Here is a 26,726-nt window from a genome sequence, read left to right on the forward strand (position 1 = left end):
TACCTCTAAAGTCTGGGATTCCAAATTCCTTCTGTCTGGCTATGTCTTATCCCTCTACTCAGCTATAGCACATGCTGCACACTACAGTCCAGTCCAGAAAGGCATGACAAGTTCTCCAGCATGGCTAAATGTGGGAGAGAAGGCAAGTCCCTTCTTCCCTGGGTATCCACATGGCTGCATAACCCTCCTTATCTTCCATCCACACAGACTGGCCCTTGAGGACTGGAGTATGAGAATCAGTGCTTTATGACTATCAAAGCCCCCTCCAGATACTGCAGAACAGGCTTACCAGCAATTTCAAATGTGTTGCTGATTGCACTCACAACCTCTCTCATACGCATCCCAGCAAGAGGAAGGAGACCCTGGTACGGTGGGGAATCGTGTTAGAAAGCAGTTGGTATGAATAACTTCTCTGTGCCCCACTGCAGACCCTCTGACACACAGCAGAATGCTTTCCTTCAAGCCAGGCTTAGCAGTTTCTCATCCTTCCAACCTTTAAGGAAGGCTAGTAGGCTGGCATTCAGCTCACTGGCTGGAGACATTGGAAATCCAGGTTTTATTCCTGTTTCTCCACCTATAAAATGACTATCCTCCTTCATAAGGTGCTCTGAGGTATAAGGGTGAGCTCAACCAATAAACAGAGACTGGTGTTGAAAAGTGCTTTGTATGAACTAGATGGAGTTGCATCTGCCTTGCAGCCTCTCCCTCTTGAATTCCTGCCCCATGTCCCAAAACAGGCCAGAGGAGCACATTCATGTTTAGGACAATGAGGCCCTAGTCTGTATTTTGGATCCTATATCTCATATAAATTGATAGCTTTCCTGTGTCCTCTTCCCACTCCACCGCTCTTAGATGATGGAGGTCCTTAGATTTTATCTGGTCCAATGTTGTACAGCTCAAGGACACTCTTCCTGACATTACTGTGCTGAAGGCAGCTCTTCTAGATATCTCTCTCCTTGGTACACCATGTCTGCCCCCCTCACACACCTTTCCTAACCCTCTCCTTCTGCAAATACTTGTTCTTACGACCTCCTTTTGGCACCTCCCAGTTGATGCCGTGTTTACTTACTCAGCTCACTGGGACAGACTTGCAGTCCTTCTCCCTGGGTGAATCAATTCGATAATAAGAGGCCAGCTAAAATTATAGATCCTAGAAGCAGATAAATGGGATCTGGCACTTCCTCTGCAATCCCTGGGACAGAGCTTCTTCTCTTTTTGAAATAGGCTGAAAAATGGAGAATTGTCCAAAGCCCCACTGAAATCAATGAAGTCTTCCTCCTTTGGCTGATGAGGTCTGCAGATGTTTGCTCCCTCTTGAACCCTTCTCTTGGTAGGGTGCTGAGGGTAACTACTCTTTTTACCCTCCACATGCTAGAGCTATGAGCAAAGAGATGTTTAGGAAGTCTTGATTATGAGCGTGAATACAATAGATACAGAAAGATTCTTGTGCTTTACCTCATAAACAAATGTCTTCTTTGTGTGATCCACTGAAAGAATCAGCAAGTGGAAGGAGAACAGCACAATGTAGCATTCACACATCTCCTGTTGAAATAAGGTCAATTATATCTTTCTTCCAAAACATTTAAAATATTAAAAATAGAAGGAAATTAAATTTCTCTAGAGCTCCTCACCGTCCCCACCTCTTTTCTGATGCAGTATTTAGTACCTCTTTATGTACACACAGTGCTGATAGGCTGCTGGTTTTAATGGTTGGTTGGTAAATAGGAACTATGCAGTGTTTACCTGCTGGACTCTCTCACAGTAGGTCACAGTTTGACTGAAGCTTTGTGTCAGTACCTTGGAATTCTATACCATCTTTCCTAAAATGGTCTCGAAGTGCTTTTTGAACATTGGTAAACCAAACCACAGCATTCTTGTGAGATAAGGAGATTTTACTCATATGCATATACAGGCAGATAAACAGAGATGTGCAGGTAAACAGATATGAATCCATGGCAAAGTTGGAATAGATCTCAGTCCCTTCTTCTGAACTCTAGATATTCTTTCAAGACCAGTGATAATGGTAATTACAATGCATTGCTTTTATCAGTCACCCCCAATACTCATGGAGAAGGCTTGAATGTTACAAAAAAAGATTCACAACCATAATGACCAGTCCTTATCTCTTTGCAGAAAAGAATAAAAGATACTTCTGACAAAAGGATGATTTACCCCCCCCCCAAAGGGAATGAATGAAAAAGTGCTTGTTGCTCAGAGAAGTGATTAAAAAGTCCATTCAGCTTGTGCTGACAGTGGTGAAAAAAGCTGAATGTATTGGCATTAATTCTTGAAAACGAAGATCAGGACAAATTATGGCCTTAGTCAAGCACTGGGATCTGACCATGCTTCTGACAGTATATGAAGTCCAAATTTTCCCCAGCTTTTTTTATCCCACTAGTCATAAAAGTTAAAACTTTTTTCCAGAGGTGGAAAAATCTCTTGCATATAACCCAATGGTTGTAATATGAGAATGATTACCTCCATCCGATAACTTCTCAGAAAAACTAGGGAAGACCAAACAATTTCCCCAAGACAGTGGATGTTTATTCCTTCCCAGCCACTGATAGGCTGCGTGATCAACAAGTTCACTAGTTCCTCCCGTGTTCTTCCCCACAGTGCTTCTGTCTGGAAGGGAAAAAACATAACCCAGACCATAGCATGTATTTATTCTTATAGACTTATCAGGAATATCCTGTAAAATAGCAGAGTTAGAGGCGGGAAAATGGAAACTAGAGCTAAATGATGATGGTTTATAACACTGTGGGTAAAAGAGAGAGGGGGTGACTTTATAGTCTAGACAGTGGGAGATTTGGCCATTAACTATCTGTCTAAATTTGCATAAATCACATCTCTTTTCTCTGAACATCTTCTTTTGACAATGGGGATAAAATATGGTCCCAGGATAAATTCCAAAACTGACTTGCAATGACAATATGCTTGTGGGTTGAACCCTCTGACCCTTCCATGAAGACCTTCCTTTTCACTTAATGACAGGTTCTATGAGAAAAGCAGCATGTATACTTGTAGGAAGAAAGCTGAAAAAACATATCTAGGCCTTAAAACGGAGAGAATCATTTGTTATTTGCTTTAAAAGAAAGTGCATGTTATAGCATCTGGCACTTTACTGTAATGGGATAGTGCATCAGAATAATGCCATGGTGGGTGAGATAAATAGGTCTGCGATTTTCGCCTTGACTCTACTTATGAATCTTAGCTTGCATGACCCTGCTCATACTCACATCTTCTGTCTCTGATAGGGCCACAGGATCCTTAGGAAGGAGGGATCCCTCACTCTGGCCTTCTGAGATGGACCATTTTCTGAAACAGAAGAGAATATGGGAAGGCACAGAAAAGCACTTACACGTGTTGTTACAAAAACAAATTCATACTCAGGCAAGAGACTAGTTTCTGGAATTCTGGAATAAAGTTTGGGTATTTTAGAACATTGTATTCTAAGACTGGAATACTGGAACAGCTGAGTGGACTCTAGAAAAAAAAATGCAGCAGATGCAGAATCAGAAAACAGGTATTGTCAAGGAATAACACACCTGAACTTTTGGGGAACATATCACCAAAGTACCCCTCATATTAAGCAGAGACTAAGGCCTAAATTCAACAAAGCATTTAGACTCCTAATTTTCTACTGATGTCATACAAGAAAGTGTGTAGGAGTGATGTAGGCCATTCTCACTGCCTGCCTTAATAGACGAGGAGAGAATAAAATAATTTCTTAAAATATAGTGAAATTATGGAAGGAAGTATATAATGTTGCTCAACGTTTGGTCTAAAGAAAAGACTGCTGAGGTGATATGGTAACAGTCTTCATGTATGTAAGAGGAGAGGAACAGTGTTCTTTGTGTCTATGGTGGATAAGATAAAGAGAATGGTCTTATTTACATTATAGGTTACCTATTAGAAAGGGACAATGGTTTGTCTGGGGACATTGCAGAACCTTCACCATTGGAGGCTTTCAAGGACAGGTTAGACAAGCATCTGTCAAGCAAGATTTAGGAAGAGCTGAGGCTGCTCTAGACATGAAAGCAAGATAAAAGACCTCCTGAGCTTCCTTCTAGGCCTCTGATCTGCCTCTGGCATGTGACAATCTGATACAAAACATCTGTTTCTGATAAAACATGAGCAGCGCTTGCCAGAGCCCCAGGAGTTTGTTGTGATTGCCCATCCAAAAAAAAGAGAAAGATAGTAATATCTGTGGAAGTTTCCACCCTCAGTTTCTTAAAAGCTGTTCCTCTGTCTTAAAAGACTGTGCCACCTAGAGAGGCACATTGAGGAGGAGACAGCAGGCCTTAGTGCAGGCTCTGAAGCAAGGGAAAGAGGAATGACTTGTTCTACTGTCTTGCCTGAGAGATTTTAGGTAGCCAGCAGCCATATCGTTTGAAGGCAACAAGGTTCGTACTACTGAGCACTGAATGGGTAGATTTACTGCTGCCTGCCAACAGCAGTGTTGCTATCTTAGTTAACAACTACAACACCAAGTGAAAATACGAGGCATGCAGACCCTAATCATTGTGAATGAATCGAGGCTGCAGATGGATTGGCAGTATCTGACACTTGGCATTATTGTAAATTTTGGCTAGAAAAAGGGAAGAAAAATAAGCTTTTCCTTTAAAGGAGTCATATTTGGAAAACAAATATAGCCATTGAATTTCAGTCACAAGCACCAAAAGCACCATTCTGTTTAAGTAGAGGTAGCTGGCCATTTTCATGTGCCCCCAGAACTGCTGCCTACCTGCTCCTGCCTGTCTGCAGTAGCTCCACCTCATCCTGGCCTGTTCCTGCAGACCCCGCCTGCCTGGCACTCAGACTGCAGCATCCCATGCTTGATCACTGGCTCCCTTGTCCGCAGGTACTTGCTTCAATCCACAGAACTGGTGCTCCAGTCACAGGATCACATGAATGTGCTTGAACAACAGTTAGAGAAAGTACTGGAGAGGAAGGAAACACGCATGTACCCTTCCACTTTCTGCTCATTTAAATTCTTCATGGGTTAGAAGCAGCAGCATTTGAGATGTGAAAGCATTTCCTGTTGGTTTTAAACACCCCCCCCCCCCAGGTCCCACAAACGTCATTGTTTCCTGCTAAGATGGTGGCCTGATGCAATAAGTATGTGCTACTGCTTGGCTGTCACCTCAACCAAATGAAAAATGAAAGAGAGCCTTAATATAGTAAGGTGAAACGTGCAAGGCATAGAGCATCTAATGAGTGAGGGACTTGGATGTACAACAAGGAATGATGGGGTGAACTAGGTGATTTCCCCTGTTAAGCCTTGGGTTTGGTCTTTGCAGCTTCTCTTCCTGTCTTTGAGTGTAAGGACTTTCCCTGTAAAAAGTTTGGCCAATTTCTGGGTTGCACCTGTCAGATCAAGGTTGTTCTTAAAAGGCATAGGTTTTAACATAGTAACAGATATCTAATGTTCTGTAACTTCCCTGTAATTTCTGTCTGGCTTGTTAAAATATTGTTTTCCTCAGAAGAACTAAGTACTAACAGAGATAGTAACTAATTTTCCAGCTGAGTTTGATACTTGTTTGTTTGCATCAGGTGAAAATTATCAGGACACACACAGCACATACAACCTTAGCTTTTATTTTCTTTTTATGTCTTCTGCACTTGTGAAAGCCCTCCCCCTCTATAACGGTTCAGAGGGTTTTCCCTCATGATTGAAGAGTTGTACATGTGGGATACTTAGGACAGTTCGCTGACAAAGCTTGTTAGGCAAGAAGCCAACCTTTTCTCCAGAGCAACTGAGCTTCTTGGAAGAGTTCTCCAATGCTTTGGCAGGGCTCTGACCAAAGTGGCTGGGGCTGTCTGTGTATGGCCTCAGGTATCTGCCCGTGCATGGGCGAGTTCTGAGCTTCGAGGGTTTCTGGCCAGGGGCTGCCGCATCTTCCTTATAGAGAAGCACAAAATGGCAGAGTGTCTCTAAAGGTAAAACACTGTGGCCCTTGAGGCACTTGTTGAAAATCTCAAGAACCAAATCTGGAAAAGAAGATGCAGTTAGGAGACAGTCTAAACTCACTGACACTAAAATATACCCAAGCTCTCACGTGTACGCACAAGGCAGCTGTGTGCGTGAGGATAGGGAGGGGTGAGGGGAAGTGGTTTCTGATCTGTGGACTACTACTATTGAGACTTTTTTTTTTAAAGGGCAACTTTATTACCACTTTGCCTGCATTCGCTTCACCTACTTCAACTCCACTGGGAACATTTTAAGGAATCTCAAGTAGGAAAAATATTGTAAAACTGTTGGCAATGCAGTACACGACATGAACAACACCCCCACAATAAACATATAGATGCACACCAAAGTAACTGTATCTGTATGAGCATGGGTAGGCAATTGCTAATACCTTTCATGCAGACATAGGCACTCCCTTTACTTCTTCTTATACATAGAGTGAAATCATAGAAAATCAGGGGTGGAAGAGACTTTGATGGGCCATCTAATGCATACTTCCAGGCAGGACCAGGTCTAGTTAACAAACATCAGACTACATAAGAATTTTTTCAGTCAGCAGTTCAGGTACCAGCTGCTAGCTCTATTTGTGAGTATTCCCTGGTACGCTGGTATCTAAGCACTGCCACAGCTGTATAAAGACACACTGTACAAACCTACTTAAATTTCTGCAAATTCAAAACAACAGGCATGAGAAAAATGTGCAGGTACATTCTATAGGGTCATATATGAAGACTTAGTCCTTTTCACCTAAATATATGAGAAAAAAAATCTTAATTATAATAAAAAAGATGTGACCACTTCTTTCTCTCTAATGGGAACATGGCTAGAAAGACCATAACTTTTCCAGGTCTGTATGAGAATAGGATTTTCAGTACCTTCTAAATCATTTGCATCTCACTGCTGAGTTTACCTTTATTTCAAGACTATTTTGGAGCAACAACATGATATCGACAAGAGTCTTTCCTCTGACAGGTGATGGAGTGACATGGTTATCTGGTGCTGGCCACCCTGCGACTTGTTCGCTTACCAAGACTCTCATAGACTATAGGAGGAATGATGTCTCTCAAGACTTTGCAGTTGGTATGCAACGCTGGATTTGCATTCATCTCCAGAAGCCATACCTAGGAAAGACAAGTGCCAGTCAGAAACTTGTAAACCAGGCTTGATCTCCTCAGAGTCACAGCAGTGCCTTTTTACAGACTTGGTGAATACCTTGAGAGGTAGGAGTACTAAGAAAGCCCCCCAAAATCCCATAATATAGTGTGCAGGCAGGACAGACTTTTCATAAGGACTGGATGAATTATGCAAAACCTGACATTTCATTTCAATAATAATAGTAATTAAAACAAACTCCTACCCCCCCAAAACAACGAAAAACTCTTCTGAGGTTTTCTGAAGTTCGTAAAGATTTGTTAAACCAAGAGAGCTATTTGCAGTGGTTACTGAACTAACTTGAGAACAACACTACATGTAATTTTGTGACTCTAGCTGATATTCAGATTAACTCTTCTGCTATATAGATGTGTAAAGGCAATGTCTCCCTTAATATACTAGTTTCCACAACAGTTCCTAGGTGAGTTATTTGAATAACATGAAAGAAAGTTATAAGGAATCTAGGAATCATATTTTGATTTGAAGTGGACCTAAGATCAAAACTAAGCAAGCACAGCACTGAGTTTTCAATGAACCCTTGGCCTTGATTTCCTGGATAAGTTTTAGTGTCAGGTAAAGCCATATAAGATGCTAATTTTGCATATCTAGACTAATTTCATTTCTGTTTCCCTTTGAAATGCCATAGTCTGAAGCTACAAGCTACACAACGTGATAGTGCAGCTACAAATCTGTATGAAACCAAACAACTGACTTAGATGCAATTCCATTTATCATTTCTGCTCCTTGCAGTGAGAGAAATTCATCTGTTCACTTTCTGCCTCCACTATATCGTGCTGCAACTTGTATATAAAACATGTAGGAATCATTCAGCATTTTTTCAGAAAGGTTACTTAATCATATAACAGCCCCAAGAGAATTTTATTCCTGGTCAGTTGCCATTTAAGAAAAATGATTCTTTTTTTCTGAAGCAGCAGTATGTTTGCCTGCAAGTCCCTGTGAAAAGAAGTCTAGGCATTAGGTAGATTTTGGTGGTATGATAGCCTTCACCTTGGCACTTTATTTTGCTGAGAATAAAATACACCAATAATTTCCACTTTCTTGAAATAATTTATTGAAGCAAATGAAAAGACTGATAAGCCAGGATGGTGAAATGTTGTCTTTTTTTTTTTCCAGAGGAGAATAGGGACAGCTGCTCAAAAGAACTGCTTTGCAGGTGCCAACAGAGGGCACCTAAGGTACATTCCTATTCCTTGGCAAACATTTATTCTTTTTCTATGTAAATGTCCTTTTTCCTATTACAAGTTCATAAGATTTTGTGCTGACAGACAAACTCAGTGAACCTTCATGATTGGCGTGATTAGTTTTTGGTTTCTTCTCCTTCTAAACAAATAAAACTGGCAAACAGGAGGAGCAAAGCTCTCTATGTTCACATCTATTATGCTGTCTATCTTCTGCATTCCCCCTTATTGTTGTATCTGAGCATTTCATAGTCTTTAAATGTTCTTAAGCTGACAGCAACCATGAGAAGTAAAGAAATGCTGTTTGTTCTATTTCAGGAAGAGCAGAGAAAATAAGGCCCAGATCCACCAAGGTGTGAATATCCCTAACTTTCATGGGAGATTTATGTAGAAGTTGAACACCTGAGCTTCTCCCTGCATCTGGCTTGCAGATGCTATGCTCAAAACTTCCTGGCAAACATATGACAAAGAAAAAATCCCCTAGAACAGGTCTCTCTGACTTCCTAACTATGGACTGTCCTTTCTCTTTAGGCTTTTCAAGTGATGAGAACAATACTGAGTGCCCTTTGGTTGTGGTCGGAAGTGTTGCTTTAGATGCTTTTCAGCTGGATGAAGAGGTTACTGCTCCCTGCAGCCTGCTTGTACGATTGCATGTTCTATCACATCCTAAACTTGCTCTGTGAAGACATCACAGGTAGGCTTAACAACTTTGAATAGTAAGATTTTTCTGTAGGTCCTTGGATGGCATGCCAGATTGCAGCCTCTAACTGCCTCACACCAAGATCTGAGGTCTCATTTCTTCTTCTTTGTATAATGCTGGCTGCAGAATTAGCATTTGCTGAATCCTTTTTATTTTCAGCCAGTTCAGCTGCTATTCTAGTCCCCTTGCTATAGAGTCATCCACACTGCAGCAGCTCAGCATCTTTGAAAGGAGTATTAAATAATGTGACTTGGCTCTGTCACATGTTGATATGGCAGCTAATAGACACCATAGGACCTGTCTTAGGGGTCCCTGCCCTGCCGATACGGACAGAGGTTAAGACTTTTTGGTGTACAGGAAATGCATGACTGGGCCAGTTCGGTTCTGTTGCTCTCTCTTATCAAAAGAAATCAAGTTCATTTAAATGTATGGGTCTTTGTGTGCTGGAGCTGGCCAGATGGAAACTAAACATCCCACTGGGGTCTCAGGGAGGAAGAGGGCATTGGTTCAGGCTTCCAGAGACTCCAAGTGTCTCGATAGTGAAGACAGAATGAGAACCCCGTGCTGAGGCTGTAATCAGAGATGCATTCAGCATACATACTAGCAATACGCACTTTTTCACATGAGATTTTGATACGTGTTCTCCCACTAACATCAGTAGAACAGCCTATAATGTCTAACAATACCAGTGATAGCTGACCCAGGCTTAGTTATTTATCCAGTTACTTTATAGTTGAAGTTTTTTGTGATGCTTTGGACTCTGAAAGCTGCAATGTGCAATAACATTGTCTGCAAGTTGTGTCTCATTTTAGTTTGTTCATGGAGAAAAATATGCTATAAGTAGTGTGAAACTGGAATTTATGAGATTCTTAATTTTAATTTTCATTCCTGACAGCGATTTTCTTTGTGGCTCTAGACAATTCACTTATAGAACAACTTTCACAGGTATTAAGTAACCAAAGGTGGTGTTAGGTACATGGATGGATTTTCATAAGCAGGTTAAGTGCCTGACTTCCAGTGAACTCGGTGAGAATTAAAGCGTACTGAAAATCCTCACAGGCATTTTACTGTTTCTTTTGGCACCCAAAACACTTTTGAAAAGCTGTTTCTTATCCTTGCTGAACTCTCAATTAAATAAGGGGCAAATTCTCAATAGGATCTGTGTGCTTCACTCTTTTGAAAATCTGTGTCATATTTTGGTGCGTGAAAAGGATGCCAGTTTGCTTCTTTACTTGTTTGACTTCTGCCTCTTAGAGACATTATGCCTCAATGAGGATTAATCCCGTTTAACTGGATAGGAGGGGTATCTGACAATTAATTAGCTGATGTTGGTCTTGAAGATATAAACAGTTATTTAAGTGCTAATTATTTAATATGCAAACTGCAGAAAAGAAGAAAAATACCAACTCCAAGTGTTTGGGGTTTGTTGTTAGTGTTTTTTCAACCGAACCTTTCAGAATTAGAAGCGTTACCTTCTATGATCCTTTCTGCTCAATTCTAATGGGTTTACCCATCTCAGGATGGACCAAACAGTCTATAGGTAGTCTAGCTTTCCCATGGTGTATGCAACTCACGTTGCCCCACCATATTACATGGTTTCCAGGGGCTTACTGATTGCCACCTCCCACATCAAACCTGCAAGTGGTGGTAGTCATCCCTAAGCATTTAAATGACACTATCTGAAGCTGTGTGCTGACATTTACAGTGCACCACAAAGAAGCTCCAGAATACCAAAAAAAAACCCTTTACTCCAACAATAATAATGAAACTATATCCCTAACTTTTACCTCTTCCTCTCTTAAAAATACTTCCTTCTTTTCTCAACCTACATATGAACACACAAAGCTCCAAAGAAAGCTGTGGTTTCTCAATAGGCCCTGCTTTCACAGTCTGTTCTCCTGAGAACTCTGAGGCAGAAAAATACCTTCCAAAGACTAAATCAGGATGCTGCAGAGCTTTCAAGAATTATTGGGAAGTGATGCTGGGGGCATTTATCTCAGAAAAAGAGGGAAGATGGAGGGCATGAGCTATAGGACTGAACACAAGACCATTTTAAATCAGCATAAAGTAGATTCTATGTACGTTGTCAAACAGGATGAAAGGGAGAATAAGGCCATTGTGTGTTACAGATGGAGAAGACAGGATGCCAGATCAGGAGTTGTAATATCAGCCCACAGAGGACTGGGAGTCTGCTGCACAGAGCAGTGTTAACTGTGGTTTGAAGTTTTCAGTCCTGTGTCCTGCTGTGGTACATTACCTCTAACTTGTCTATCCTCAGAAAAGTGTCTCTTGATGCACTAATGCATTAAAAAAAAAAAAAAGAAAGAAAAAAGAAAAGAAGAAGAAGGTTTATTGCTTCCCAAGAAAATAAAGACAAACCTATGCTAAATAAGTGCCTAAATTCACACTTTATTCTCTCTCAGAGGCTCCAGGTTCCAGCTGACTCCATCACAACTATGTTTTTTGGTTTCTAAGCTTCTAGTTTCTCAGCCCAGAAATCATTCTTACAGATAATACTCATAAAGAAACATATTTTGTTTATCTCTCCATACATAACACATATGGGGATGTAATAGTCTCTAAATGACATGTTTTCACTGAAGCTGAGCTAAAGTTTTTAAGTAGTCAAGTAGGGATTGCCACAATAGAGTGATATTGGATCTCCTATTCTACTTAAGGTTTACACAGCCCAAGCTTTGCATGCCAACATTGCAAAAGACAATTGCTGATGAAATTTGAGAAGCGCCAGTTTCTATGTCTTTGCCATTTACTCTCCCTTGCCATTGACTTCCTATACAAAGGAGGCTATTGTTTGGGTGCCTTACCCTGTGCTGCATACATTATTTCCATTCTTTCATAAGGTTTGCTGTTCCCACTGCTCTTTGCTGGAATATGTTTGAATTCCTTTCTGCTTTAGCAACAGCAGAATCAGCCAGATAGCTTTCTGTTGTGTTTAGGTCAGGTGGTTTTGAAGAACTGTGTTGCACTGAAAGCAGCGCAATCGCAGTATTGGTCATTTCCCTTTCTTCTGGCTTTTCTTGTCTGTTTTTCATTCACTCTTTAGGAGTTCGAGCTGTGATTCTAGCACGTTTTGAACTCAGTGAGGCTGGCCTAGTGCTAAACGGTAAACCTACAGTGAACGCAGATTCTGATGCTGATATCTGAATCAATAATGACTGATGCTTCATTATGGTGAAAGGGTGAGTTCTTTGCTGCACTGATGGATACTCATCTTGTGTAAATCAGTATACTTCGTGTGACGTTAGAGGCATTACACACTGATTTATGCCGGCTGATTATCAAGCATGTTTGGTTTTGGGGGAGAGAGAAAACTGAGTGGGCATTAAAATTCCCATCCTTTTTGCTATGAACTCCACTTTCCTGTGAAAATTATGCACAGCACAGTTTCGGGTGCAGTAAGGGCTTTTCTTCCCATCAGGAGCTGTTAATGCCAGGATTGCTCTGTGCAGTGAATGGACGGGCTGTACAGATGTTATGTCTTGATGTTGGATAGTGGAGCTGGAGAAAAAAAGCAGCCTGCACTTCACAGTTGACTGAATGAAGGCTCTATTTAATTCTTTGCACCAGAGCTTGTCAACCATGCTACACTGCTATCATCAGATATCTGGCTAATATTATACCCAGTATCTGACAATATTGTATTTATTACCTTAAAGTTTTCATCAATTAAAAAGTCACAGCCGATGAGATCGAAGTAGCCCAGTTTGCGCTCCAGTTTGAGTTTGGCTGCCAGGAAGCACTGCATCATGATCTGCTGCATCCTTTTCTGAGAGACAGAGAACAGTGGCAGCTGATCAGTTCAAATGTCAAGGGCATGGGAGTTGCTGCAAGTCATAGGTCTCCTCTTGGTTTAGGGATGTTTTTTCCTCCTCTCCTTCCAGCAGAGGCTGTCTCTAGGCTTGGAAGGATGTTGCTTTTTGCAGACCACATGTCTGCCCATTTTGAGTTGATTGGAACCCCCTCTTGAACTCCAGCTCTCCAGACCCCCGAGGTGGTGCATGGAGAAATCTTGGCCCTTGTTCCTTTCTCAGAATTAGTCCTTTGCAGAATTCTTAGTAATGCTCTTTCATTTACTCCTACAGGTGGCAACTAAACATAAGCTGAACACAGCCATTTCTGATGGTGATGACTCATGATCCCTCACAGCTGCCCTGGACATAGTGATTTAAAGAAGTCTGGTGAGTTACAGCAACTTGTAGTGGGTGATATGAGGTTTCACTGAATTTGGAGTTGAAATGCATGCTTGGGAATTTCTGCCTAAAGTCATAACATACAGTTGGCTGAAAAGTTTCTAATCCCCTGAGAAACTTTTAGCAAACTCAGCTAGATTTGCTTTTGAGCTGTTTTTCTAAACCATAAACCATTTTAATAGAGTTTTAAACTTTTTAATTTTCTTTGGGTTTGGCTTTAAATTACATTACCAAAATAAACCTCAGAAAACTGTGTCCTCTGCCCATTTCATTTCACCACAGCAAGTCACACAGGAAACTGATGCATCATTATACTCAGAGTGATGAGTGGAAGAGTCTCAGGGACTCAGATAATTTCTTCACTGTTTCCTCTGTGAGACAGGATGATGGTAAGAAATCAAGCCTGTAGAGTATCCTCATCTCTCCTCCATGACAAGAGGAAATCTCAAGCCCTGACATGACTTTCACCTGGCAAAATCAGAGAGAAAGTGAAGGGAGAGACCAAGACAGACAAGAACAGACCACTCAAAGCGTAGTCCCTTTTCAGGCTGAGACCCATCAGACTGGAGAGCTCTCTAATGTGTGCCTTATTTTTCCCTAAAGGACCACAGCACTGGGCCAGGGACGTGCTAGCATACTAGCATTTTTATAGCTAGTATTTATACTCACACTCTATCTTTCTCAGCAGCTCTCCCCATAAAGTGCTTACCGAAATGAGCACAATAGAAAAACAAAACAAAACACCATCAAAACAGTTCACCTAAACTTTGCTGAAAATTTGAGGGCTTTTTTTTTTTTTAAACCACTAAAATTAAACTCTTTGTATCTTGACTTCTGTGTTGATCGCCTGCAAGCAAATGGTTACTATGGAACTATCAATACCTTTTCCCTAAGCGCATATGTTTCCTGGGGGGCTCCAGTGAATTGAAGGGTTGCGCTGTATTCCATTCCTTCTAATTAGGCAGACTGACATACCATACACTTGCATGTACTCACAGTAAACACAGTGAGAACCCAGTCCTTGGGGAGGCCATTGGCTTTTCTGAACTTCTCATTAACATAGCTGTTGAAGTGCTCCATCCGCCAAACTGTCTCCTCTTTCAGCTGGCTGTACAGGGGGTTCTTCTTCTGCATGTACTGAGAAATGGGGAAACAGAGCAAAGGGAGGATTAGATTTCCAGCAGTGAAGAGTAACTAGGAACCAGCTTGCACGGCAGACATCCAGCTATCTTGAGTTGTTCCAGGCATCTGGAGTTGGGAAGGACCGCAGGACCAAATTATAAACGTGGAAAGAATAGTGCCCCTAGTCAGCAGAGCTAAACTTGAGCTAATGCGTTGACTGCCAGTGCCCTGGGAGTCATTGTACAACACTGTATCTGCCACAGGCAGAAATGAACCTGACCCATGTGGACATTGTGGAGACAGGATCTCTGTTAGAACAGCCACTTCTCTCTGTCTCCCTCTGTGTGTGTGTATGTATGACATCTCTGAACCAGAGCTTGGCAGAGGTGCTTTCAAGTCATAGCCTAATGATGTTCTCTGGAATAAATCCCGTTACAGACAGTGTCTACCTGACTAGTGGGGAGGAGTTGAGAAACGTATGTCTGAGAGAAATGCATGCATGTATTCCCAGAGGAAACCAGGGTGAGCGCTTCTCTCTTTCACTGTCTCATTAAACCCTGAGTCAGCTGGAGCTTATTGATAATGGGATGTTTACACCGTTCAATCAAAGGCAAGTCCCCTTTCCCTGTAAAACAGCTTGGCTAGACTGCAACTACATCTGTGGCACAGTCACTTTGAGATTGAAAGCTTCTGATTAGTGATGCTGTCTCCAGGGCCTCTTTCTTGTCTTTTGGAAATACAGGATGAAAATGGCTGACTCTCAGCAGGAGGGAAGGGTAGGAAGGGAATGAGGGCAGAATCAACTGTAATTTGAAAAAGTCTGTTCTATTACCAGCTGCTCAGGTAAATGTAAATCTTGTTTCCCTCCTCCCAGCAGGATCCTAGATAATTTATGTTCTCCTAATAAACATCTGTCCCTTGTTTAATACCAGTTGTGCCATGGGATCCTACCTGAGCACCTGAATTCCCCTGTGGATGGCCCTCTAGCTGAGCAAACAAACTATTCCAGGAAAACAAGTAGCATACTGATAATAGTATATATTGCAGGAAGCAGCTATAATCTGCTGTCCTGAACTGCACTTCTACAGGAACCATAAAACTCCAACAAGAACTGAAGTGGGTTTGTCTGATATGTCTCTCTAACAGGTATTTTGCTAGTTCTCAGAACACAGCAGTATACTGGGAGGAGAAAACGGCTTTCAAACAAAACCATTTTCTTCCTTCTGATCTTTTTTGTTCTCTTTCATCAGGGCCAATTCTAAAAACAGAAGGGTCTCATATGAAGCAAAAAACTCAGGCAGGTTTAAATGAGGAGGGCTTCTATTTTGTTGTGACAAATTTGACAAAAGAAGGAAGGGGGTATGAGTCAGAACATGGGGGCGTACCTCTTGTTTGAGAATCAAGGCAAGCAAAGATGGAGTTTTAAGGATGATGTGCTGGGTAGCCACAATCAAAGGCTTCTTGTCCTAAGAAGCTTATGGTCTACAGATACATGAGAGGATAATGGCAAGAAAAAGAGGTCTAGGGAAAGAATTGTGTCAGCATAAGCACAGAACTGGTCTATGGCAGAGGACTGAACCTGATCCAGTATTCTTTCATTCAACCTTGCTGCCATGACTAACTATAAGTCCATGTCTATTTCATGGGTGTGTGGACTTTGCATGCATGAAGGCTTTCAGAAGTCTTTTTTGCTTCCCATCTCTGTCAACCCCCTGCCTTCTTCTGAACTAAGTGCACTTAGAGTTACTCCTGAGAGAGACTTCTCTAGATCAACCATTTACCAGCCTATGAGCAGAAACAGATCACTACAGACTTATGTGGTCAATGTCCAGGATGTTTAGTCACAGATCTCACAGATTAGCTAAACAGCTTTGTTTCTAGTTTACCTGATTGGTCAGATGAGCAGTCAGATCATCTGAAGCAGCATCATAATTGGTGCAGGTCAACCGGACATAACCTTGGGCAAAAAATAACACGTATGGTGCTGTGCAGGCAATGAGGAGGTAGGACCGGACATCAAACTTCTTGCCTTCTAGGAGCAGAGGATGGTGAATATACCTATCAGAACAGTAGTGCAAGACATGGTATCAACAAGCAGCCATAATACATGGCAGTTCAAAGTTTGCACAACACCGCGTAGCCTGTTCATTTCACACCACAGAACAAATCTATTTGTCCTTATTTTTCAACAATCTTTTTTTTTTTTTTAAGGTGAGTGACAGCAGAGGGCGCTTGTAGGAGGTAATATAAATGCCAAGAACAGATTCTTTCAAGTGAAACAGAAGTTGTGATTAGTCTCTGGAGTGGGAGGTAATTAAAGATTTACTAATATTTACTGGAGAATATACAAAGTTTATATTTGAACACAAAGAGCCCTTCATAGAGCAACATTGCTTTTATTGCCACAGTGACATCGCCTGGGAATTATTTCCCTTTATCTTCAAAGGTTGCTGGATGCTTATATAAATAACAGGGATATGCTGTTAAAATAATCAATGGTAACAACAGTTTTCAAAGGAATATGGAACCTCGTTATTCAGCCAGTTCCTCACTATTACAAATCAAGATGAGATCTAAGATAAGCTCCAGCAGCTTCTTCCCCTGGTACTACTGGTGGTCAGTGTCAAAGACCACATACTGGTCTAACTTGGCCCCTGGTCTAATTTTGTCAGGTAGTTTTTGTTTTGCTCCATATACTGGCTGCTGCATGAACACAATCCATCTTATTGCAGATACCCTTGCAGGTCATCATTCCAATTTGCTAGTTTATAAAGCTCTTTTACATATTTCGATCAGGCCTGCCATTCCTTTGTTATGAAAGGAAATGTTTGGATGAAGATAAGCAGAGAATATTGCTTGCTTTGGCTAGGGAGACTCTTGGAAAGGCTGCTGTGTAGTGTGTTCTCATGCAGGATAAATATGCGAAGTCATGGTAGAAAAATGTTGGGGGGTGGCACAGGGTCAATGGGGAGAATAAGTATTACTGTTATGCTAGGACATGATATGGTCACCATGTGGCAAGATGTGCTTTTGCCACACCAGTATTACAGCATGTCACTAGCATATCGCATTTTGATTGTTGGCATGTCATGAACATGCCAGGTGATGTCATGCTCTGTTGCATGGGCACCATGAAGTTCAGAGTGCTCTTACAGGCCTAGCTGAAAGATTGCTGTGCCTAACAAAGACAGAATCAAAAGCATGTGGGAACTGTAGCTCCTACAATAAATAATGAAAACTATTTTTTTGCATTTCTGTTTGAAAGTTTTATCCATTCATCTCAAAGCACTGAAATGATTTATTTATAATGTCTCCCTAAGTGGGAGGGGGCACTGAGGCAAAGAGAAGTTAAATCAGTTGTGTAGCAATGAGACAGTAACTTTCAGGAGCTGAAACTGTTCTCATGACTTCTGCTGTCTCATTTTTCCTTCCTTTTGCTGTTATACGGATACTGCACAAAATATTCTAGCATGGCTGAGAGGAAATATGTTATACAAAAAGAACCTGCATGGTTTTGACACAAATGTCCTGGCAGATACATAAGGAGGAAGGTAATATCTGGTCACCAGACAGCCTCTCACATTTGCCCTGAAAGCTTCTAGCCGCAACATCCTCAAGGGATAAAAAACAAAACAACCCAAATCCAGTATTTTAGTGACTGTTAGCCAGTAATTCCCACAATAGTGGTTTATTGTTTGAGGTCTTGACTTTCATGGCAATGAGGCAGACTAAAACAGATATTTGGGAGGCATTATTAGATTGCATGGAACAGATGCTGCAGCTGTACATTTGTAAAATGCTAGCATTGTATGGGAAGCTGGGATAATGCCTAATTTAAATGGCTTTGCACAAGGCTTTTGTCACGCACAGAACTATAACATTTGGCCTTTTGAATTCATTCTAAAATTGCCAGGCAAAGATGATCTCAAACCTTTCTGATAACAAAGATCTACCTTGAAATGACAGAAGTGTGGATGCAAGACAGACTAACCAGAGAAATAGCCTCTCTCCCACAAAATGAAAACTTCTCATAGGCTGTCAAGAAGATGTGGTGTAACCACATTAAATACTTATGGAAAGATTCAACTCATTGAGGCCAGTATGGCTTAACCATGCACACTACTTGCACATAAATTCTTAGGCTTCAGTCTCTACCTTTGCACTATTCTTGCCTGGGGAGCCTTGCATGACACCTTCTTATGGAGTTGGTCTTCCTCAGTGCTGTAGAGCTTGGCTTGAAGGGTGTTGACAGCAGCTCGATTTTTAAGCAGGAAAATTCCTCGACCTTGGTTAGAGCAAGTTGGTTTGCAGATCCAAATCTGTTCTTCTGTAGAAAGAATGAATCTATTGTAGTCATACATATGGCATGAAACACTAGCGTGCCAATTAGTGGGCTCTGAAAACTGCTCATTTGAATGTGTGTGTGTGTGTGTATATATATATGTATGTCTTTTTTATATATGTGTGTGTGTACATATACATGCACACATTTAGGCAGTATCTGGATAGCAAAGACATCAATAATTGTTACTGTGTATATTTTTATGATTTTTTCAGAGGATCATATAGCTGTTTAAATTGATTGCTAGCATGATCAAGACCATTCACCTTTGCAAAGCTCAAAAAAGGCATTTCTTTCATCTTTTAAGTCCAGACGAAAAGATTCTGGGAAGAATTCTTCCATCTTCAGTAACCTGTGGGCAAACCAAACACAAGCTGAAAAGCCTGTTCAACACATTCATTCCCCTGTTACTTTCAGAAAGGATGGCTGCAAGTAGAGACTTGAGAAATGGCTTGTTTCCTTCCTCTATACAGTTGTATGTTTGCTGTATGTTTTTCTTGTGCTCATGAAGAACCACCTGATTCCTTAAGCTTTGAAGAATTTATGTTAGCCTTGAGATGTTCTTCATATCTCAGTTTTCTGAAAACTAATTGGATGGCTTCAAGTAGCCATGGTATAGGATTGTGGTTTGTTTTTTTTGGCAGGTCAAAAATATAGGAGCAGAAATGACAATAAACTTCTCTTACATTTACATTATCTACGCCACAGGAGGTATTAGCCTTTGCGGTAGAAGGATATACCCAAAAGAGGAGAATTACAGTAACTGCTATGTTTGAGGACCAGGCATTCCTACAAGTTTAGGCATACACAAAGAAGAATTTCTTTCTCTGATATATGTCTTTCTAGAAAAAAGTATTTTTCCTAGAAGATAAGAAAGAAAGAAACCCCCCTATGACTTGTATGCTGCACTGTTATGCATCCAAAGGAAACTGGTCCTTTGTTTATGCACACTTTCTTCCTGTTGGCATATGTTTCTGCTCAAGGTTCAAGGAAATAAGAGTTCCTACTTGGAATTAGAGCTCCAGCTGATCTTGTTCATCACCCGCTCTTGTTCTCTCAGACAGCTTAAAAGACCTATCTTAGTGGTAAGGATTCTGTTGTTGGGAATCTGGTAGAGAAGCTGTTCGCCTGTATGAGGAAAACAAAACAAAACAAAACAAACAGCAAACCCTTGCCCTTATTGTTCCATGCAGCAGAATCTGGAGGATGAAGCTAACCTTGTCACTGTTGGCTTTCACCAATTTGCTTTAAGGCAGTAGTGATGACTCACAGAGCAATGAAAGTACTTATTGTAAATGTGTTTATGTTCAGCCTTGTTGGGGAAGAGTCCCACCTGATGGGGCATCATGAAACAGCAAACTCCTTGTCCTCTCCTTATCACCTTTGGACCTTTTACTGGCCAGGTCCTGGGAGTAAAAGAACTGGCCTGGCTCACATCTGGTAGGAGAACTGGCTGGGCCCTGTGAAGTTGGGGTTCACTGATGAGATGATGGGCAGAGTGCAATTCAAGAAGATGGCTGCCAGTATACTGGGGTAGTTTGGCTTTTAGGGACTCTGTTCACCCTAGCTAAAGGTAGGTGGGTTCAGGATGTAAGGGGGTGACCTGTCTTGAGCTTATTTTACTTCTCTCCACAAGTGCACTGTATAGGAAAGGTTCCTGTTCTGTGCTTGCCTGAAAGAGGATGTTGGGGTGTCTGCCCTTTGGCACCCTCTGTATATGAGGACTAGACTAGTACGTGAGAGGTGTCAGAGTGCACCGTATGTCGTTCCTCCGCTACAGTGCTGTTTCAGTCCTATTGCAGCCCATGTGCTCAAGTCCAAAGAGAGAGGACTGCATTTCAAAAGTGATTATGATGCTTTGTGTTTAAATCTCTATATAGCTCATTTCACTATTGTTAGTTCATTACAGGGGTGTCTTTTCTCCTAAAGCCGTTCTCTACTCTAAAATCCTTTCTTTAATCACCATAACAATCCAGCTCTGACTTCCCCTCTGAGATCTGCCAAGAAATTGAGGTAACCTGTTTTGCCTACCCTGCAGGTGATCTTCTCTAGCCTGAGAGTCACCAGTCCAGCATTCCCAAGTCTTTCCTCATTACCCTCTCCCACTCAAGGCCCACTGACACCTCTACCTTCTTTGAAGTGGTAATAGGTCTCTCGGCACTTGGTCTCACACCATTTCAGTGCATAATCCTCTCTTCTGTTGTCATAGATACGCTGCCAGCCTCTTCTCTGGCAGTAGATGTTCACACTGCATATGGAAAACAAAATAGCCTCCTTTCTATTAATGAAAGTTAGCTCAGATCCCTTGAACTTCTAACAATTTAACCTGGAAGGCTGACCTAACACACCCATGAGCTTCAGGTAGGGAGATAGAGTGGGAAACAAGTTAATTAGAATGGCTGCTAGTGGGCTTTTTGTTCTGAACTTCAGAGGGAGGTGGAGATAACTGAGGATCCTAAGGATCTGTGATTCAGCTTCTCTAATGAGGGCTGGTACCATTTCAGCAGGGTTATTTCAGTTAGGATGCAAGTGGTACCCATGGAATAGAAATGTTTTGCATTTTGGTCCAGTCTTAGTAAGGAGCTTCTCTGCTGAGGAGCTCAGGGAGAGATGACAAGCGGCAACAGAAAAAGCTGTTTGTAGACAAAGTTATGAAAACATAGCAAGGAAAGTGCTGTTTACAGAAGAGATTGTGAGGTGCTTGCTGGTGATAGCACCTAGAGAAGGATGTTGATATTCTGGAAAGAACTCAGAAAGGAATGGATGATGGACCTTCTGATACTGGCATTTTTCTCAAGCCGAAATCTCTTCTTTGCTTCTTTTGCATTTAGCACAGCAGAATGCTAATCAACAACAGTGGTTCCTAGCTCTAGCAGTGGTGCTAGCAGATTTGTTACATAGTGTAGCTAGGTAACTCCTGAACAGCCCCAACAAATAAACTTTCATTAAACAAATGGAAGTATTTAGTTTCTCTACGTACGTGTAGCAGTTAGTTACTTTACCACAGGTGGCCAGGTGTATCCCCCCAGAAAGACACTAAGTCAAAGAAAAATGATTTGATGCTGAGCACTGATGGATAACCTAGCATAACTTCATATGAAATCATACTACTGTCCATAGGAGTCTCCTGAGAGGACCTACTTACAGCCCAGCTCCATTAGATCCACCAATATAAAAATATGGTCCTGGACCCTGTGGTACTTCTGGTCTCTCTTCTTCTGGCTGTTTTTCTTCAGGGCATGCCTCACCACATGTTGTATTCTCTTTAGACCTGGCTTCATCAGGCTCCACTTCAAAGGTGCTAGAACTAGCTGCAAAATTGGAAATTGAGAGACTTCAGATGATCAGGTATCTTCTCCATAAAATGCACATCTAGGGAGACAGCTGCTAGAGAAGAAACCACAGTAAGGTAAGAGAACACTTAAACTGGTATGGGGCATTATATTACAGCAATTCAGAAATTATTGCTTATTTTACCTAATGGCAGGTGCCATGGTGTATTAAATGGAAGAACAGAGGAAATGTAATAAAATATGTAGTAGAAGGGAACTCTCCAATCAGTCCTAGTCTGTAACTGCTAAAAGGTGTTCATTTACTTGGCAGGCCTCTGCTTCAGAGGGCTTTCTCAGATTTCTCATCCAGATTGGTCTCAGCTCTGCCATGAGCTGAGCACAAATCATTTCAGCTATCCAGATGGATTGCTTGGGAGGGCTATGGGAGACTCTGACAGACTGCAAGGTCTAGAGAGATGTGTGGGGACAGGGAGGGGCAAGAAGAGCCTCCCAAAAGGTGTTAGCCATACACTATACACTGAAACAGATGTTTTTTCATCTAATAAAACCTACAGGATTTCTAACAAGTGCAGGATGTGACAGCTCTGAGGTCCCACTGACAGGCAGTCAGAAAGTGGAATGGCACACATTAACTGTGGTGACAATGACTGTGGGGATGAGGATGAAAAACACCCTACTTCAGTTTGATAACTAATCATGTCACGACTTAAAATGGTTCTTTTACTTATTCCAGGGCTCAGAAGCTGATGAATATCAGCAGCCAATAATGATTTTTTTCAGTACAAAGTTAATGAGATCTACCTAACCTGTAAGGGCTGCTGAGTTATTCCCAGAAGAGAATGACAGAGCTTGTATCTAGCTTTAGCAATTGTGAATAACTTTAACTTCTCGGCCTTCTAGGAATAACAAACTAGTCTGAAAACACTGGTTATAAAGTTTCCTCTGTCAAGAGGTTTCCCTGTATAATACATAGTAAAACTCTCTGGACCTCCCTTTCCCAAGGAAAAATAAGACTTGGATCTAGTATCGGTTAGAGAAATGAGCAACTACAAATCAAAGATGACATAGGAAGGCCTAATTCTACTAGGGGCTGAGAAATTATGCCTCAGGTCTCTCTTGAACTTGGCTGTGCATAAAGTTTTTGGGAGCAATAAACCCTGTGAGTAGAAGAAAAAAAATCTGCTCCAGCCTAGTTCTGTTCCCATTGGAATGGGGTGGTGGCAGGGAAGGAGGGAGCAGGAAGCAAGCTAGTGAAAAGACTGAAATTTATCTACTCTTTGGACTGTTCTTTTATGGTTATTTGTTGCATTAAATCATGTGATCACATGAGGAAAAATACTAACTCAATGGCAAAACTGTTAATGACTTAAGTTGGGCAAAGGTATTGGACATTGTTATCTCTTATATTTTACAAGCACTTGTTTTATGTCTTCTTTGCACTCCACCTGTGAACACAGGTGCAGTCCTCAATGAAGTGTGTACCCACAGTTATTGAGTTTCCCAGCAGGCTCACACGCTTGGTTCACTTTATTTGGGAATAAATGAAGTAGGTTGAGAACTCTTTGAGGCAGGATCTACCTTAATTTTCTGCTTGTTCATGTAGCATTTGGCACCAAAGGGGTCTAACAGCAAAAGCCCTTAGTGTTCTTACAAAGTTTATTATCATTATCAGTGCTAAGCCCTGGACTCCTGCCTTGGATTTCCTGCTTAAACTATATATATAGAGAGAGAGAGAGAGAGTGTGTGTGTATATAGTGTGTATATTATATACATATATATATAGTGTATATATTATATTTTTATATTTTTTATATATATTGTGTGTGTGTGTGTGTATAAATATATATAAAAGTATATGTATACACACATATCAAAAGATACTACACAATCATTTCAAACAAGCCAGGGCACAACACTAATGATGGAGAACACTACCTTGGCAATCTGTCTTGTAACTAACTGAAGCAAACTTTCTTCTGCTGTGATTTTAATGCAGCCAGTTACTGATTCTGTTGAGCTAAGAGTATGTTTGCTAGTTAAATGATGGTGGAACAGCTGCAATGGTAAGTACTGTCTGGCAGAGAGCTGTGCCTGGCTCTCTTGTCACTATCTATTTCATTTTGCCATCACAGCATCAGATTAGGGAAAAGCATAACATATTTGGTCGTCTTCTAGAAAAGACTGTTTTATTAGTGACTCAGGTTTTTTATGCAAACTGTTTGAAAGTAGCTCAAAGACAAAGTTATTACCTTACTGTGCATATGCACGATGCAAATTTAAAGAAAAATGCAAAGAAGTAGTACAGCTCAATTGTTCCCTAGCCCCAAAGTAGTTTCTGAAAAGGCTGTGCCGTAACAAAGGGAAGCAAAGGTGTTCCACCCCTTCAGCTACTGGTGTCTTCCACAGTAGAAGCTGATCTCTCTTCTCTGCCTTAGCATAGTGTGTTAAAGTGTTTCTGTTTCTGCTACTCTTTGGAATGGGAATATAAATATTTATTTATCTATTTTTAGCATTTAATTGCTCGCTCATGCCTCCTGCTAGAGTGTTTGGCTCGCTTATCATTTCCTCCTAATGTGGATTGCTAAGAAATTAACCATTTTTAAACAGTGCCATTTATCCTGAGACATGGACACATGAAATATGCTGCAGTGATTGAAGTGCTAGTAAGGTAGTCTTCCTTTAGTCTGAACATGTACCTGTCTCCTTCTCTAATCTTTATACAAAGACCCACAGACTGGGAGCCTTTTATCTTCTTTTTCTGTCCAATTATGGAATGTCCTAATACTAAAGATGAGCTTTCATGTTCATTGAATCTTTTGACATGTATTATTTAAGCATGAGTCCCTTTACTCCTCATTTTTTTGTGTGTTTTGCATCCTTACATGCCTAATTATTAAAGAGCTAAGGAGATACAGGAGTGGAGGCAGTTATTCCCATTGCCTAGCTGCGTAAGCTTCAGGCAAGGGCCTCTGACTTCTTTGTTGGGTGGGATTAGCTACTTGTTAGGACTTGTGCACTTAGGAGAAGATAGGCAGAGTGGCTTGGGTTCCCCACCTGATCAGCAAACAGAAGTGGGTATTTCAGAGGGTGAATTAGAGTATCTGAACTAAGTTCTTCTACATGGTCCTTTGAAGGAACCTGTCTCTGTCCAAAGGGTAATTGCCGGGGGTGGGGAACAGTCTTCTAACTTGTCACATAAACTATCTGCCTGAAATTAAACAGTGTAATTCCCTTTCATGGAGCCCCCACTGAGATTGTCTTCACACTGGGTGCAGCCAGTAATTTACATTGCTTGAGATGATTTTGAATTCAGCTCATTAATTTCATTGGGAATTGTGGGTTGGCAATGTCTCTATAAACAGCTCCTATCTAATCTTAGCTCTGTTCTCTGTGCACACAGGGATAAACACACTGACAGGGAGAGGTAGACTGCTTTGTGTCATTTATTATCAAAAGAAACAAAAAGCACTGTGAACTTAGAACACAGAACTACCTTTATTCCCTTTTCCATGTAAAGAACGTCTGAATTAAAAGATTTTCATTTGAAACACACTAACACATTTTTACTGCCAATGCACTGAGGAGAGCTCAACAATGAATACACAAGAAAAATAATGCTGATTGTTGTTTTTATCATTGAAAGATCCATAGCATTTCAGCCAAATTGCCCATTAATAAAAACCATTATCAAAGAATAGCTGAGTTTGGAAATTATTGTTTCTTTCAGAGGAACTGCTTGCTAGTGGATAGTTTGTATTTCTCTTCATGTTTTCCACAAAGCACTTAAAAGATTAATATACAATATTTTAATTTCACTAGATATTTGCCAGCCAATACCAATAATTTCTGCCTTCAGTATTTTAGAAGCAAAAGTATGGGCTCATATTTTCACAGAGTTTAACTGAAAAGGTAGAAATCATGCCTGCAGTTATGCAGTAGGTTAGTGCCCAGCACTTTGGCTAGTATAAGGGGCAATTCCATTGATACTGGTATCAACTGAGAACCTGGTCATAGGACTTGGGACAATTAATAGTTAACAACAAGGATACAAGATTCACCTCTGTCAGCTGATAAGGATCTGGCCTGCTGTTGGTTGCCTCCTTGCATCATGGATTTGGTGTTCTTTTTCCTCTTCGTTGGCACAAAGGCCATCTCAAAGCCTAGTCTGCAAAAGGAAAGATCACTGTCGGCCACTTTGCCAGAGTCATGAATGATCTGGGAAAGTCTGTAAGGTGTATTTTTCTCTTTGTCATCATTTGCTCTGTTGATTATAGATGCCATTTTCCCACTGTCTGTAGTTCTTTCCCTTCTTCAGAACCTTTATTTTGGCATAGTTGTTTAGCGGGGAATACATAGCCTCTACTTTCTATCTCCAGCTTCTGAAGGGTTGTCTCTAGTGATAAGCTTGCTGGTAACTGTGCAGGGTATCTGTATGCTTTTGTATCTAATCTTTGTGCTCTTTCTACTTCCTTCCCTTTGATAGCACTCAATACATGTCTTGGGTTGCCTTGTAAATCTGATATAACTAACTGGGTGCTTTCCCTAAGTCTGCTGTTCATGGCGGAGCAGTGTTCAAGAGTTGCCTCCTCATTTTTCAGAAATATCTGGTATTCCTTGTCTATGGCATCTTCAGGCTCCAGTTGTTCAGCCCTGAGATAAAAGACAGGCTTCTTTTCAGGAAGCTTGCAAGCTGAGGCCCACTTTAGGTCTTTGCAATGGATGTGAAAAGAAAA

The 26,726-nt window shown here is 41.1% G+C and overlaps 1 protein-coding gene across 1 annotated transcript; it reads right to left on the reverse strand.

The window, feature by feature from the left end:
- Positions 1-5,644: 5,644 nt before the first annotated feature.
- Positions 5,645-26,274, reverse strand: TTLL10 (tubulin tyrosine ligase like 10). The gene is made up of 13 exons (XM_013956048.2): positions 26,052-26,274; positions 23,681-23,696; positions 22,429-22,431; positions 21,846-22,007; positions 20,830-20,948; positions 19,708-19,828; positions 18,967-19,052; positions 18,514-18,685; positions 16,245-16,416; positions 14,233-14,373; positions 12,696-12,812; positions 7,002-7,095; positions 5,645-5,994 (listed from the first exon to the last, which is right to left on the reverse strand). Exons 1-13 carry the CDS (start codon positions 26,272-26,274, stop codon positions 5,645-5,647), a joined length of 1,776 nt encoding a protein of 591 aa, XP_013811502.2.
- Between the last annotated feature and the right edge of the window lie 452 nt (positions 26,275-26,726).

This window comes from Apteryx mantelli, chromosome 26, assembly GCF_036417845.1.
Source record: "Apteryx mantelli isolate bAptMan1 chromosome 26, bAptMan1.hap1, whole genome shotgun sequence".
Classification (NCBI taxonomy): Eukaryota; Metazoa; Chordata; class Aves; order Apterygiformes; family Apterygidae; genus Apteryx; species Apteryx mantelli.